This window comes from Carassius carassius, chromosome 16, assembly GCF_963082965.1.
Source record: "Carassius carassius chromosome 16, fCarCar2.1, whole genome shotgun sequence".
In the NCBI taxonomy this organism is placed as follows: domain Eukaryota; kingdom Metazoa; phylum Chordata; class Actinopteri; order Cypriniformes; family Cyprinidae; genus Carassius; species Carassius carassius.
In genome coordinates, this window is record NC_081770.1 from 27,660,634 (window position 1) to 27,674,825 (window position 14,192).

Sequence of the window (14,192 nt, forward strand, 5' to 3'; positions counted from 1 at the left end):
CTGAATATAAAAACAATTTTACCCAAGTCAGCTGCAAAAACAAGCTATTATAACGAATTTTACACCCAAAATCCCACTTTTACTACTTACTAAAAGCACTTCCCAAACATGTTTCATTTTCTTTTTCCTCAAATAGACACATTTAATGAATCAATGTCATTAGAAACAAGCTACTTTTTAGTTAACTTGAGCAGACCGTTTTGTACACCCTGTATTTTGAAATCCTTTCCAAGCTTCTCTGCAATATCTCTTTGAATTCTATATCTTTAAAATCTGCATTTTTCTTTTCATACAGTGCTTTGTGCTGCGAGACTAAAATTATAAGCTCAGATGCCATTGTCGATTTTTGCTGTTTACTTATGGTGGCTGTGAGTTTACAAACCGTCTCTCAAAGTGTGTTTTTACGGATGTGAGAAACGCAGAAAGTCTAACCTGTTCCGAAATGTATTTATTTTATTTCTTATTTTTTTGACGGACGAAAGTTTCAGAGATTTCCACATGTGATTTTTCGTATTCGATTCTATTCTGAGTCCGATGCATATTAATCAATGCGTTACAAAAAAAAACGCAAAACAATAAAACAATTTCGTCTTCAAATAGTGAGCATGATTTTTTTGTCCTCTCTCATCTTAAAAAGAGAAAAAGAAAGAGGAAATATTGGGTCCATCCACTCCTGCGTTCGTGTGGAGAGGAAGGAGAGTTCCACCTCCTTATCAAGAAGAGCGGGATTATCCAGACCGATTCAGAGTTTACTTTAGTATGTCAGTGGCTCAATTTGATGTTTTGCTAGCATTACTGGAGCCACATAAAAAAAATAAAAATAAAAAACACCAATTTCCGTGAATCAATTGATCCTGAACAGAGACTGGAAGTATGTCTAAGGTACCGCGCACACACATGGTTTACAGGGACTTGGTGTGGTATAATTATAGCTGTGATATAATAATATTTGTTGTATTTTTTATACAAAAATATTTGTATATTTAATTGTAGGAATCTGATCACTGGCGATTCATTCACCACCATTGCCAGCAGTTTTACAGTGGCTCTGAGTTGTCAAAATGTCTCTCAAAATGTGTTTTTATTGCAGTCCATGGTTTTGACGGATGCGAAAAACGCAGAAAATCGAACCTGTTCCAATTTTTTTTTGATGGAAGAAAGTTTCGGAGGCAGTGTGCAAAGCGTGATTGACATAACGTGAGGTCAAATTAATTTTTTGAAATGCGAAAATTTCGCATGTGAATTTCGGACTCGGTGTGCAAAGGCCTTTAGTCTTGACCATAGACTGTGTATAAACATGGACGTAGTGTCCGTGACGTCACCCGTAGACTCCTGAAGTCTGATTTTGAAGCTTAAAGTGTGCTGAAAGGGGCGTCGCCATGTTGGCAGCGCGTCATCGCGCGACTCTCCTGGACAATCAAAAAAGGGCAAAAAGGCAGGAGCTAGTTGCTGAAGCCACGCCCACCTAGCGCTACGGCAGTGTCAGCATCGGCAAACCACCTGTCACTAGTGGCCACGCCCTTAATTATGCAAAACTTTAAGTCTTAATATAATTTAAACGGATGAGTTATAAAAAAAATTCACCCCCTTCACAGTTGTCATGAAAGGCAAAATTAGCTATTTAGACCAACATTTTTTTTGCAACAGGCTGTAAACATGTTTTTTTCTGCTGTAAAGTGGGGCATTTTAACATGGGGAGTCTATGGAACTGACTCCCTAATGCAGCCAGCCTCAAGCGGCCAGTCGATGAATTGCAGTTTTAGTCACTTCCTTATTGGCCTCACAAGAGAGAGCAGGAGGTTGGCGCTTGGTCTTGACTTCCTCTGCTTGATGTGCAGAGTCCTCCTAAAAGAGACCCAAGGTCTGGTTTCATCTAAAAAGCAGCGTGAACCAACCATCATGTTGAAGATCTTAAAGCTTCACCTCTGTGAGTTTACTCATGAAAATATTTGTATACATGTGTTAAAATGAATAAATATATATTTTTTGTTCTGGTTTGAATGAAAATTCTAAGCAAAATACTCTACAAAATAATTATTTTTCTTGTAGATCTGCTTATATGGTGTCAAGCTGCAGAGACTTTAATAGATCAACTAACAGATTTTGGTCAAAATGTGACCATAAACTGTGATATTGATGCAAAGGTGGCCACATGGGTTTTGCTGAATTTACCAAATCCTCCGGTTGTGCTATTGGACTCACTCTTAAACCCACCATCAACATTTTACTACAAAAATAACTTCAGGTTCAAATATTCAGTGCAACCTAAACATCGTCTTTCCATAAATAACATCACTTTAAATGAGTTAGGAGTTTATTATTGCATGAACACAGAAACAGAGGTAAAATTCAGCAACGGCACCAGACTACACATCAGCATACACATTGGTGAGTGATACTACTTTAGTTATGTGTTTATACTAATGTATACATTGCCTTTATACAATATATATATATATATATATATATATATATATATATATATATATATATATATATATATATATATATATATATATTTATATACACACACACACACACAGAGACAAAGAGATATGTATTTAAACATTTTTTTTTTTACAGATTCAACTACACCTGCAGAGTTACCACAGTGTCAGAATTGCACTGAAGTGTTGCTAAATGAGCAGACAACATGGATGAATCTTCTTGCTCTAATATTTTGCATGATCAGTGTTTTTCTGGTCACTTTGATGATAGGTGAGTTGCTTCCTGAACTTATTAAATGTACAGTAGCATAACTCCTTCTGTAAAAATATATGATGCTCTTTTTCTGAAGGTTGATTAAGTTCTTCTTTTATTGATTATTTTTTTTAAGCATTCCTGAGACTGTTAAAAGTTTCATCTGATAGAAGTTACCAAAATCCACAACGACATATGGACCAACAGTAGTATCAAGTTACAGATCTTGGGGTGGCCAGAGTCCCAACTCTCTTAAAATTGTAAAGGTAACACTTTAGAATAGGTAAGACTTGTTAACTATTAACTACAACATTTCTCTAAAAACATTCTTAATTTGCTGCTTATTAATAGTTAGTAAGGTAGTTGTTAGGTTTAGGTATTGGATAAAATTAGGGATGTAGAATAAGGTCAAGTAGAATAAGGCATTAATATGTTCTTAATTAGCAATAACAAATGGCTAATATTATAGTAATATGCATGCTAATAAGCAACTAATAGGTGTTACATATTATAAAGTGTTACCATTGTAAATAACTTGACCCAATCTTTTCCCTTTAACTTTTAGTATCCTTGTTGTCCCATGTTTTGTATTGGGGGAAAAAGGACTGTTCAATTAATTGTTGAAATAACTAAACTATGTACGTCTGCACTATCACTATGCCTGTTTCAAATTTATTTTTGTGTGTAAACATACATGGTAATAAAGTTCCTTCGGACTAAATTTGCAGTTGAAATTTCAAGCACAACTCTTATCATTTCTTGTGGTTTTAGAACAACATAGTAATTCAGAGATGACATGGATAGTTTCACACTCCTCTGGAGCAACTAGGAAAGTTAAGTGTCTTGCTCAGTGACACATTGGTGTCTCACAGTGGATTCGAACCTAGGTCTCTCACACCAAAGGCATGTGTCTTATCCACTGCGCTAACACCACCCCATTGCACATTCATTGGTTTATTGCACATTATGCCCAAAACACACCCATTAGGGACAAGACCATACGCCGGGTGCACCAACCATGTTCCCCGTCATTTAAATAGCAAAAGTGGATTTGGATAATTAAAGAGCATTAAGAACAGGGGTGTCAAACTTGATTCCTGGAGGACCAGAGCCCTGCAGAGTTTAGGTTCAACCCTAATAATTCAATTCAATTCGATTCAAGTTTATTTGTATAGCACTTTTTTACAATACAAATCATTACAAAGCAACTTTACAGAAAATTACATTTCTACAATATTTAGTAGTCAGTTTGTATGACAGGATTTTCAGAAAGAATTTATACAAGTCGCAGTCAGCCAGACGATGAACATTATTAACAGGAATTATTATATGATGCAGTCACACTTGTAGCAATATTTGTTAGTTCTGTTTGTTGATTCAGGCTTTAGCATCATCTGACTGGAGCTTGTGTAAATCCTAGAAAAAAACACATAGAAACAAATAGAGACATCATTAGCATAGCTGCTGATCCAACAAAGTAAAATTAATTAGTTTAACCCAAGCTAAAGAATAAAAATGCGCATTTGATCAGATACAACTGCTGTCACAATTTAAGAGATACATTATTCGAATGCTTGGCGAAAGAGATGTGTTTTTAATCTAGATTTAAACAGAGGGAGTGTGTCTGAACCCCGAACATTATCAGGAAGGCTATTCCCGAGTTTGGGAGCCAAATGTTAAAAAGCTCTACCTCCTTTAGTGGACTTTGCTATCCTAGGAACTTCCAAAAGTCCAGCGTTTTGTGAACTTAGGGAGCGTGATGGATTGTAACGTGGTAGAAGGCTAGTTAGGTACGCAGGAGATAAACCATTCAGGGCCTTATAGGTAAGTAATGATAATTTGTAACTGATACAGAACTTAATAGGTAGCCAGTGCAGAGACTGTAAAATTGGGGTAATATGATCATATTTTCTTGACCTGGTAAGGACTCTAGCTGCTGGATTTTGGACTACCTGTAGCTTGTTTATTGAAGAAGCAGGACAACCACCTAGAAGTGCATTACAATAATCCAGTCTAGAGGTCATGAATGCATGAACTAGCTTTTCTGCATCAGAAACAGACAACATGTTTCGTAGCTTGCCAATGTTTCTAAGATGGAAGAATGCAGTTTTTGTAACATGGGAAATATGATTTTCAAAAGACAAGTTGCTGTCTAATATAACACCCAGATTTTTGACTAAAGAGGAAGTAGCAGTGCATCCATCTAGTTGCAGATTGTAATCTACAAAATTCTGTGTAGTGTTTTTTGGTCCAATAAGTAATATCTCTGTCTTATCCAAATTTAATAAGAGAAAATTATTGGTAATCCAATCTTTTAAATTTTTAACACACTCTGTTACCTTAGATAATTTAGAGGTTTCATCTGGTCTCGTTGAGATATATAGCTGAGTATCATCAGCATAACAGTGAGTTTAGATACAGTGATAAGTTTATTTAGCTCTTCCTGTCCTATATTTGTAAAGCACTGCAATTTATTCTTGGGTGCGATGAATGATACTGAAGTGTTAGACGCTTTAGAATCTAAATTCGCTATTGTATTTCAAATGTTATCTATTTTATCAGTAAAGAAACTCATAAAGTCATTATTATTAAATGTTGATGGAATATTTGAATCAGATGGCGTCTGGTTTTTTGTCAATTTAGCCACTGTGCTAAATGAAAACCTTGGATTGTTTTGGTTATTTTCAATGAGTTTGTGTATATGCTCTGCCCTAGCAGTTTTTAGAGCCTGTCTATAGCTGGACATACTGTTTTTCCATGCAATTCTAAAAACTTCCAAGTTAGTTTTTCTCCATTTGCGTTCAAGACTACGAGTTTCTTTCTTGAGAGAGTGAGTATTACTGTTATACCATGGCACAGTACGTTTTTCTCTAACCTTTTTCAGTTTTTGATGGGGGCAACAGCTTCTAATGTATTAGAGAAAATAGTGCCCATGTTGTCAGTAATTTCGTCTAATTCATGTGTATTTTTGGGAACAAATAGCAGTTGAGATAGATCAGGCAGGTTATTTGCGAATCTTTCTTTGGTGGCTGGAACAATAGTTCTGCCTAGACGGTAACGCTGAGACATATAGTTAATATCAGTTATACGCAGCATGCACGATACAAGGAAATGATTGGTAACATCATCACTTTGAGGTACGATATCTATATCAGTAAGATCGATTCCATGCGATATAATTAAATCTAGTGTATGATTAAAACGATGAGTGGGCCCGGTGACATTTTGCTTGACACACCTGATAAAACACACCTGATTCAAATAATCAAGTCTTTCAGGTTCTTTTGAAAAGTACATGGTATGTGTGTTGGAGCAGGGTTTGAACAAAACTCTGCAGGGCTTCGTCCCTCCAGGAATTGAGTTGGCACTCCTGGCTTAGAAGTTCCACTTAAAGCAACACTATGGCTGCGTCTGAAAACTTAGGCAGGTGACTTGCTGCCTCGCTGACGTATCAGGCAATGACTTTGCAGGCACTGTTTTTGCACAAAGGCACCTCACGAAACTGATTTCGGACAGGCTTCTGAGGCAGTGTAACGGTTTAATCTACGGCAAAATATAGAGAGCTTTGGTGATAACTAAGTGGATATTTCATTACTGCAATATTAATTTCTCGCTAGGAATGACATCAAAAGTGGAAAACTTTGATTAAAAACATTTACACACAAACTGACCACTGACCACAACTTTCAGAAACCATTTTTATTTTTTGGCTTAACTGTCACGGAATGGAACGCACAGGATTGTGGGATATCAAAGGCAGCGAAGGATACATCTCTGCTGCCTTCAACAATTGGCCAGATGAAGGCATCTGAAGCCAACATTGAATTCGGACATGCCTTGATGACTTCCTACCTTGGAATGCGTCCTTAGAAGGCAGCATTTTTCAGGTTCAGATGCAGCCTATGTAAATTTTGGTGCTCTACTGATTAATAAACAGAACTGCACGCATACTGCGCAAGAAGATTCAAGTTGATATCTATGGTAATTCACGCATGTATGTGTTACTCCACAGCATTGATGACCCGAACAATAGTCCAAAAATAAAAAAAAATTCTAAATGTACCATAGTGATCTGGGATAAGACAAAAAGGCGGTTTGGTAGATGAATTTATGATGTTCAGAGAAAAAGAAGAATTTATGATGAACACAGAAAAAGTCACATAGTGTTGCTTTAAAGAATAGCACAGAATAGTTCTCTAGTTGTGTTCCCTCTGACTTACTGAAGTTAATACTGTAGGCCGGAAAACTGCTGAAACTAACTTCCAGCTTAGACAATAGCATATAGTTGTCATGTAAGTGATAGGATATGATTAGTTTTTCTAGTTTGAATGCCCTTTAATTTGTTTAATTTGTCTACATACTGCCAAAGGTTCCAGTGCCTGGTGAGGACATTTTCATGTGAGCAACAGTTTTACAGTTTTGGTTTTCATTTGGTTTTTATACACCTTCAGTCTAAAAATCCATAAAGTAACAGTTTTGCTATAGTGGTACAAAAAGATTGGACTCCCAAAGACTGAAACACAGGTCTAATTTTACACAGAGGAACTGAAATAAAAAACACGTGATGACAAGAAAACAAACCGAGGAAACCAATGCAGAATTTGTAACTGCATGCTAGAAAACCACATGGTATAAATAGTGAGAACCTTCAGGGGTTTTCACACACAACCATCTCAAAGAGTGCAGTGTACAGTGTTGTATGCTGCTTAAGACTATTATTATGTATAGCCTTAGGTGTTTTAGGTGTTAAGGTCAAGCCACAATAGGACAGACTGAGTTATATTGTTGCTGTTATTTAGTTTCTCTGGCACTCCGCTTTCTAAAACATAAGAAATATGAGATACTTATACCAGGCAGGAGATTTTCTATTGGCTGGTAGCCAAATTTATTAGCAGGCAGAATAAAGTAAGCAACTTGACTTCCTCTTCATTTGGCTAAAATAAGCTTAAATGGTCTGTGGTTAAGTTTAATCTTCAGAAAGGTGTGAAACAAACAAGACTGCATCATGCTAAAGCACTCCACCAGTTCTTTTAACAAAAGCCCCTTTCACACTGCCATTCCGGCAAATACACGGGTAAAGTGTTCCGGCAATTGTTCCCAGGTCACTAGATTTTGCACTTTCACAGTGCCAGTGATTACCCGGGATACGTGCATGCTTTCACACACAACCCGTAAAGATCCCGTATTGACAGGTGACATCAGGGCGTGACGTGTAATGTACGAGTCGAAAACGTTATACTTTCACTGAAGCAAGCAAACGATCTCGGCGTCAGCGCAAGAAGTGAGGAACTAAATGATCTCTGCTTCATTACAGTTTGCACATATTTTTTCATTGCAAACGTTGATCTACCTTCAAAACAGCCGGTAAAAGAGTCGCGCGATAACGATAGCGCTTGTCCCGGGTTGAACCCGTCAATGTTAATAGGTCCCCGACCCGGGTTCAATGCCGGAATCAATCCCGGGAAATGGTTGCTTTCACACAGAAGGCGACCCGGCAACGTTCCGGCAATATGCCGGGTCCGACGTGCAGAGTGAAAGGGGCTAAAATGATGCAGCTCTGTGAGTTTTCAAATAATTTATGATGTTGTAAAATCAGAAAGCTCTTTAATTTTTTTAGGTGCATGCATTTTTTTTCCTTCTCGTAGATCTGCTCATGTGCTGTCAAGCTGCAAGTTCTTTTTACAAGTCAGCTAACAGATTTAGGACTTAATGTGACTATAAACTGTGAACTTGACTTAAAAGAGGTGACATGGCTGTTGAATCCACCAGATCCTCCAGTTCTGATATTACACTCATTCTCAACGTAGCAGTAACTAGTAGTAACATTAGTAACTTTTTAGTAACAAATTGTTATTCTCTACAGATATCAGTTGACTTCAGTACTCTCTGTCGCTGCAGTTACAGTAACAACTGTCACTGCATTTCATTTACAGCTCTAATGCAGACAAAATGGCCAGATCTTACTGTAATGTTGTGTCTGTAATGAGTGCTTTTATGCTCATTGCTGTGATATGTGAGCTTTTTTCTTAAAACTAAAACTGTTCTTAAATTAATTTTATCTGATCATACACAAGTATACTCTAGTACAAGTATCATAGACACTGTGGGAAGTCGTGGCCTAGTGGTTAGAGAGTTTGACCTCTAACCCTAGGGTTGTGGGTGTGAGTCTCGGGCTGGCAATACCATGACTGAGGTGCCCTTGAGCAAGGCACTAAACCCCCAACTGCTCCCTGGGCGCCGCAGCATAAATGGCTGCCCACTGCTCCAGGTGTGTGTTCACAGTGTGTGTGTGTGATTAAATGTGGAGCATGAATTCTGAGTATGGGTCACCATACTTGGCTGTCACATCACTTTACCTGATAATGCAGACCCACGGTAGCTTCTTATGAGTCTTGAACAACCTTTTCATTTTCATACTTTTCAGTTGGCCAAGATTTCTAAAAATCCTTTCTTTGTATTGGTCTTAAGTTATATTCTAATTTTCTGAGATACTGAATTTGTGATTTTCCTTAGTTGTCAGTTATAATCATCAAAATTAAAATAAATAAATATTTGAAATAAATCAGTCTGTGTGTAATGAATGAATATAATATACAAGTTTCACTTCTTGAATGGAATTAATGAAATAATCTTCTAATTAGATGACCAGCACCTGTATAAACATTAGGCCTACTTTTAAGATAAAGATTTGTATTTATTTAAATTTATGATTTTGTGACATTATTTTAGTACATTTCCCCTTTAATTTGTCATCACGCTGGTTTTTTGATTTGTTAGATGTTCTATAATTTTCATTAGATTGAACAAACAAAAGCATTTAAATAAATACAACATTTTTAAATTATTAATATTTTCTTTAATATTAATTCAATTCAATATTCCATCCAATACAATTTATTGTACCTATGGGAAATTCGTCTTGGACCCTGGAAAATGCATACACATACACTGATCAGCATTACATCTAACAAAAGATAAAAATATTCCACACATAAACAAAAATGAGAACCAACATTCCATGCCACAACAAGCAACTTGGGCTATGAACTTCTCCACCCTTCCTCCAGACTCTAGGACCTTGGTTTCCAAATGAAATACAAAACATGCTCTCATCTGAAAAGAGGACTTTGGACCGATGAGTGACAGTCCAGTTCTTCCAGGTAAGACACCTCTGACGTTGTCTGTGGTAAAGGCAGTGGCGCCCCCAGAAAATGGTAACAGGGGTGGCCAAATGAGGCCACAGTAAATTTTGGGGGTGGCACATTAAAATAAAGGGGGAAAAAATTAAGGGTTTGCAAAATAGACAAAAAGTTATATCTCTGTGAGTTCTAGGATTTTATCGATAACGATAATTACACTATTTTGCTGAGTGTTATTGTGCTGATATCTTGTTTTTAATTGTGCTGACACCTGACACCATTGTTTCTAAAAGTGTGCACCATATTTTAGGTCAAATACTTTTATTTGGGCTGTTACCAAGCAAATGCAATAAGTATCAACAAAATTGATCTTTGCAATGTAGATAAAACAGAAGCTGCATCTGAAGTGCCATTTAGATGTTTTTACACACTGTTTAATGCAGCTCCGTGGAACATGGAATACTTTAACCTGCAGTTACAAATGAATAAATAATGTTTTGATATTTTAAAGATAAAACATTGAAAACTGATGTTTGAAATTATTTAAAAAACGAAAAGGTTCCATTAAATGTGAAATTAAAACCGCCAATAGGTGGCAGCGAGTCACTGTTAATAAGTGAGTCATTGCGATTGAACCGAATCATTTAAACGGTTGATTCATTCAGGAACGAAACACTTTAATGTTGCTCGGAGACGCAAAACTGTGGCTGCAGCAGCTGCTGCACTTTTTTTCACTTCTTTAAATTAATAGTACCCACTGCAAATCTTCCTAGGGGTGGCCGCAGGGGTGGCCAGAGTTTATACAGGGGTGGCCGTGGCTTTTTATTTCTAAATTTTAAATGTAAAAATCATACTAACAATATAAGTACACCTAAGGAAACATTAAAAAGCATTTAAAGAAAAGGAAATAATCCATGTCATGGGACCTTAAATTAAAAATCACAACAACAATAAAACAGTAAGCAATATGAACGCGACATGCAAAGTCTCAGGTTAAGCGCTTTACTGCCTATGAAAACCATTATTTCAAAATGCTTAATATGGCTTAATGCATTAGGATTAAAAAGCAAAGCATACATGTTATTAATAAAGCGTAGCCTACTATTTACACACAAGCAGAAGTGCCAGAATATGAACGCAATGCGCAAGTTTCACGAGAAGCGATTTCCTCCCATATACACACACACACACACACACACACACACACGCACACACGCACACACACAACAACAACAACAACCGGGGAACATTCTAAAACACTTAATGTGGCTTACTGCATTAACACTGTTTTTTTAAAGGACCAAATTCAGTAAAAACATTATTATTAAAGCATAAAATTATGTCTGGAGATCATTTGATACTGAAGACTGATGCCAAAAATTCAGCTTTGATCACAGAAATAAATTGCATTTTATTATATATTCACAAAGAAAATTACATTTTAAAAATGTAATTAAAATATAATTTATTTACGTGAGGGCAAAGTTGAATAAATTACTTTTGATTCATCAATAAATCCTAAAGAAAGTATTGCAGCCCCCCCCCCCCTCATTTTTTTTTATAAATAAATAAAATAAGCTGCCCAACTGTTTCCTACATCGAACTTTGATCAAAGCAATACATACGTTTTGAAGTATGTTAAAATAGAAAACCATTGTTTTAAATTTGAATTTTTCAGCATTACAGTTGATCAAATAAATGCTGGCTTGATGAGTGAGAATCATTCCAAAACCTCACACACACACAAAATGTGTTTTACTCACACCCAATGATTAACAAACTCAGCATGGTTTGCAAATACAAAACATCACTCACAAACTAATGCATTTTGTTCTGCAAATAAAAAACGTAGCTATCAAACAAATACAGTATGTTTTACATATACAAAGAAACGTATTTTTCAAGTACAAAAAAAAGTCCTTCAATTAAAAAAAAATCCTTCAAGTACAAAACAAAATTCTACCAGTACGAAAAACTCACTGACTTTTGGCACTAATTTTTCGCCTTGCTGATCCACACGCAAATGTCTTCAGATCCACACACATGCTAGTAGTAAACTGTCATGTAATTCGCACTCCACAGCAGCAAGTGGCGCTGTTAGCGACTTGCTTGGCGCCGCCACCGACATGGAAACAGAAGAGAAGAAGAAACGCTAGCGTGAGGGACGTTTTGAACACGATGAGCGGGCAACAGGTGAGTTTGCAGTCATTGCGAGAAGCACCCAGCTGCAGCCTGCAGATCAGGGCGGGGCTGCCCTGGGGCAGGGTTGCACGTGGGTTGCACGACACATTACGACACTATTGCAGCCATTTATCAACTGCATGACGGATAATTATATGTAACAATAATTGTCTTGTCATGCTATATAAATTAAAACAGTAATGATACACCCCTTTCATTTTCCTTTCTCATACTCTGATGATATGAAATAATAAAATTTTCTAAAATTATTTAATTCATAATTCCATTCTTCTATCTGAAGACCTGATCGTCTTACTGTGGATAATCAACCCAATTAATTTACTATATGCGTATGTTAGCCTAAAGATCAGCTTAATTTAACAAAAAAATCATTTCAGGGACATGGCGAGTTACAGGCTAATGTTTTATTTTTCTTCTTTTGTGCATTATGAAGGCTTTGTAAAACTGTACAGCGTTTTTTGCTTTTTAAACAGCGTTCTCCGTCCTACACCAACTACGCACACATTTCCTATCATGTAAGTCTATGAAAGACGATCGAACCAATCAGAGTAGGTGTGGGGCGGGGCTGCCCGTGCAACCCCGCCCCAGGGCAGCCCCGCCCTGATCTGCAGGCTGCAGCCGGGTGTACTTGGTCATTGCTGGTGAAAAATCAGCCTGAAGGGGTTGTTATTCGCTATAACAACCGCCTCGCTATACATGATCCCACTTATTACATTGCACAAAATATTGATTTTAAAAATTAGTTTATTGATTATAAAAACGATTCTATTGCTTCCGCTAAAGAAAATAGTCCATTCCGCGTCCATGTCAAGGGTGTGTTTTATGGCAAGGGTGTGTTTGGACCTCCAAATCAACCCTGGTCTTCTCCTGCTAGTGTCTCATAGAATATAGAGGCTTCATTCAGTCAGAATCCAGGAAAGTGGTTGCAGCAACATCTCAGATGAAGAGTTTTTCTATATTATATTTGGGTCCCAAAACCAAGGCCTGTAAAAATATTCATATTTTTGTAACAGACTCCAGAAATACACAATATTGATTCTGAGACTGAATAACATTACTTTCTTTGTCAATGTATGTTCAAATTAATGTCAATGGGATGCATTTTTGGTGAAATTTATAAAGAAATTTGTGGAAAAATAGTCTATTTCTAGAAAAAGTCAGAATTAAAAAGTTGTGTGTGTGTGTATTTATATATACCCCCCCTTGAACCTCCCTCAAGGACCACTGCCAAACCCACTGTCAAGTTTATTCTTAAAACTGATTGAATATACTTTAATTCAAATAAAATCTTCGCACATACTTCATGCATATAGTACTTTTTAGCAAGGGTTAAACAAGCAGGTTATGTCCTAATTTGCAGCTTTAAAAAAATGCAGCACCCATGTATGCTGACCGCCTGCTGGTGTGATACGGATGCAGAAAATGAGTTTATAATACCCTCAATACCAGGGGTTTAGCCATTTACCCAAATCTAGGGCCTTATAGAAACTCAATAGGCATGCAGTACAAACTTTGGTTCAGTTATACTAAGAACATGTTTGTCTTCCATCCTGCAAAGTTTGGTGAGGCTATGACATTGACATGACTGATTTGACATGGAATGAAGCCTCTATATTCTATGAGACACTAGCAGAAGAAGACCAGGGTTGATTTGGAGGTCCAAACACACCCTTGCCATAAAACACACCCTTTACATGGACGCGGAATGGACTATTTTCTTTAGCGGAAGCAATAGAATCGTTTTTGAAACAATAAACTCATTTTTTAATCAATATTTTGTGTCAAATTATTTATTTATTTTGTAAGTAGCAATGTAATAAGTGGGATCATGTATAGCGAGGCGGTTGTTATAGCGAATAACAACCCCTTCAGGCTGATTTTTCACCAGCAATGACTGCAAACTCAACTGTTGGCCGCTCATCATTTCCAAAACGTCCCTCACGCTAGCGTTTCTTCTTCTATTCTGTTTCCATGTCGGTGGCGGCGCCAAGCAAGTCGCTAACAGCGCCACCTGCTGCTGTGGAGTGCGAATTACATGACAGTTTACTACTAGCATGTGTGTGGATCTGAAGGCATTTGCGTGTGGATCAGCAATTCAGTATATACACTTTATTAATGTTGACTACTGGAAAGCAGATGTGACCGGCATAT

General features: G+C 37.0%; 2 protein-coding genes across 6 annotated transcripts in view; one reads left to right on the forward strand and one right to left on the reverse strand.

Moving 5' to 3' along the window:
• Positions 1 to 14,192, reverse strand: part of LOC132160066 (CD276 antigen homolog) — a 139,422-nt gene that overhangs the window by 65,564 nt on the left and 59,666 nt on the right. The window lies entirely within an intron of this gene.
• LOC132159182 (uncharacterized) lies at positions 1,814 to 3,297 on the forward strand. Of its 2 annotated transcripts, none has more exons than XR_009437821.1 (4): positions 1,814 to 1,927; positions 2,050 to 2,388; positions 2,602 to 2,718; positions 2,837 to 3,297. XR_009437821.1 is itself a non-coding variant. In XM_059568735.1 (4 exons), exons 1-4 carry the CDS (start codon positions 1,831 to 1,833, stop codon positions 2,908 to 2,910), a joined length of 645 nt encoding a protein of 214 aa, XP_059424718.1. In that variant the 5' UTR covers positions 1,820 to 1,830; the 3' UTR covers positions 2,911 to 3,297. The 2 variants fall into 2 exon arrangements, 1 of the variants encoding a protein (XP_059424718.1); XM_059568735.1 differs by having other exon boundaries at positions 1,820 to 1,927; positions 2,584 to 2,718.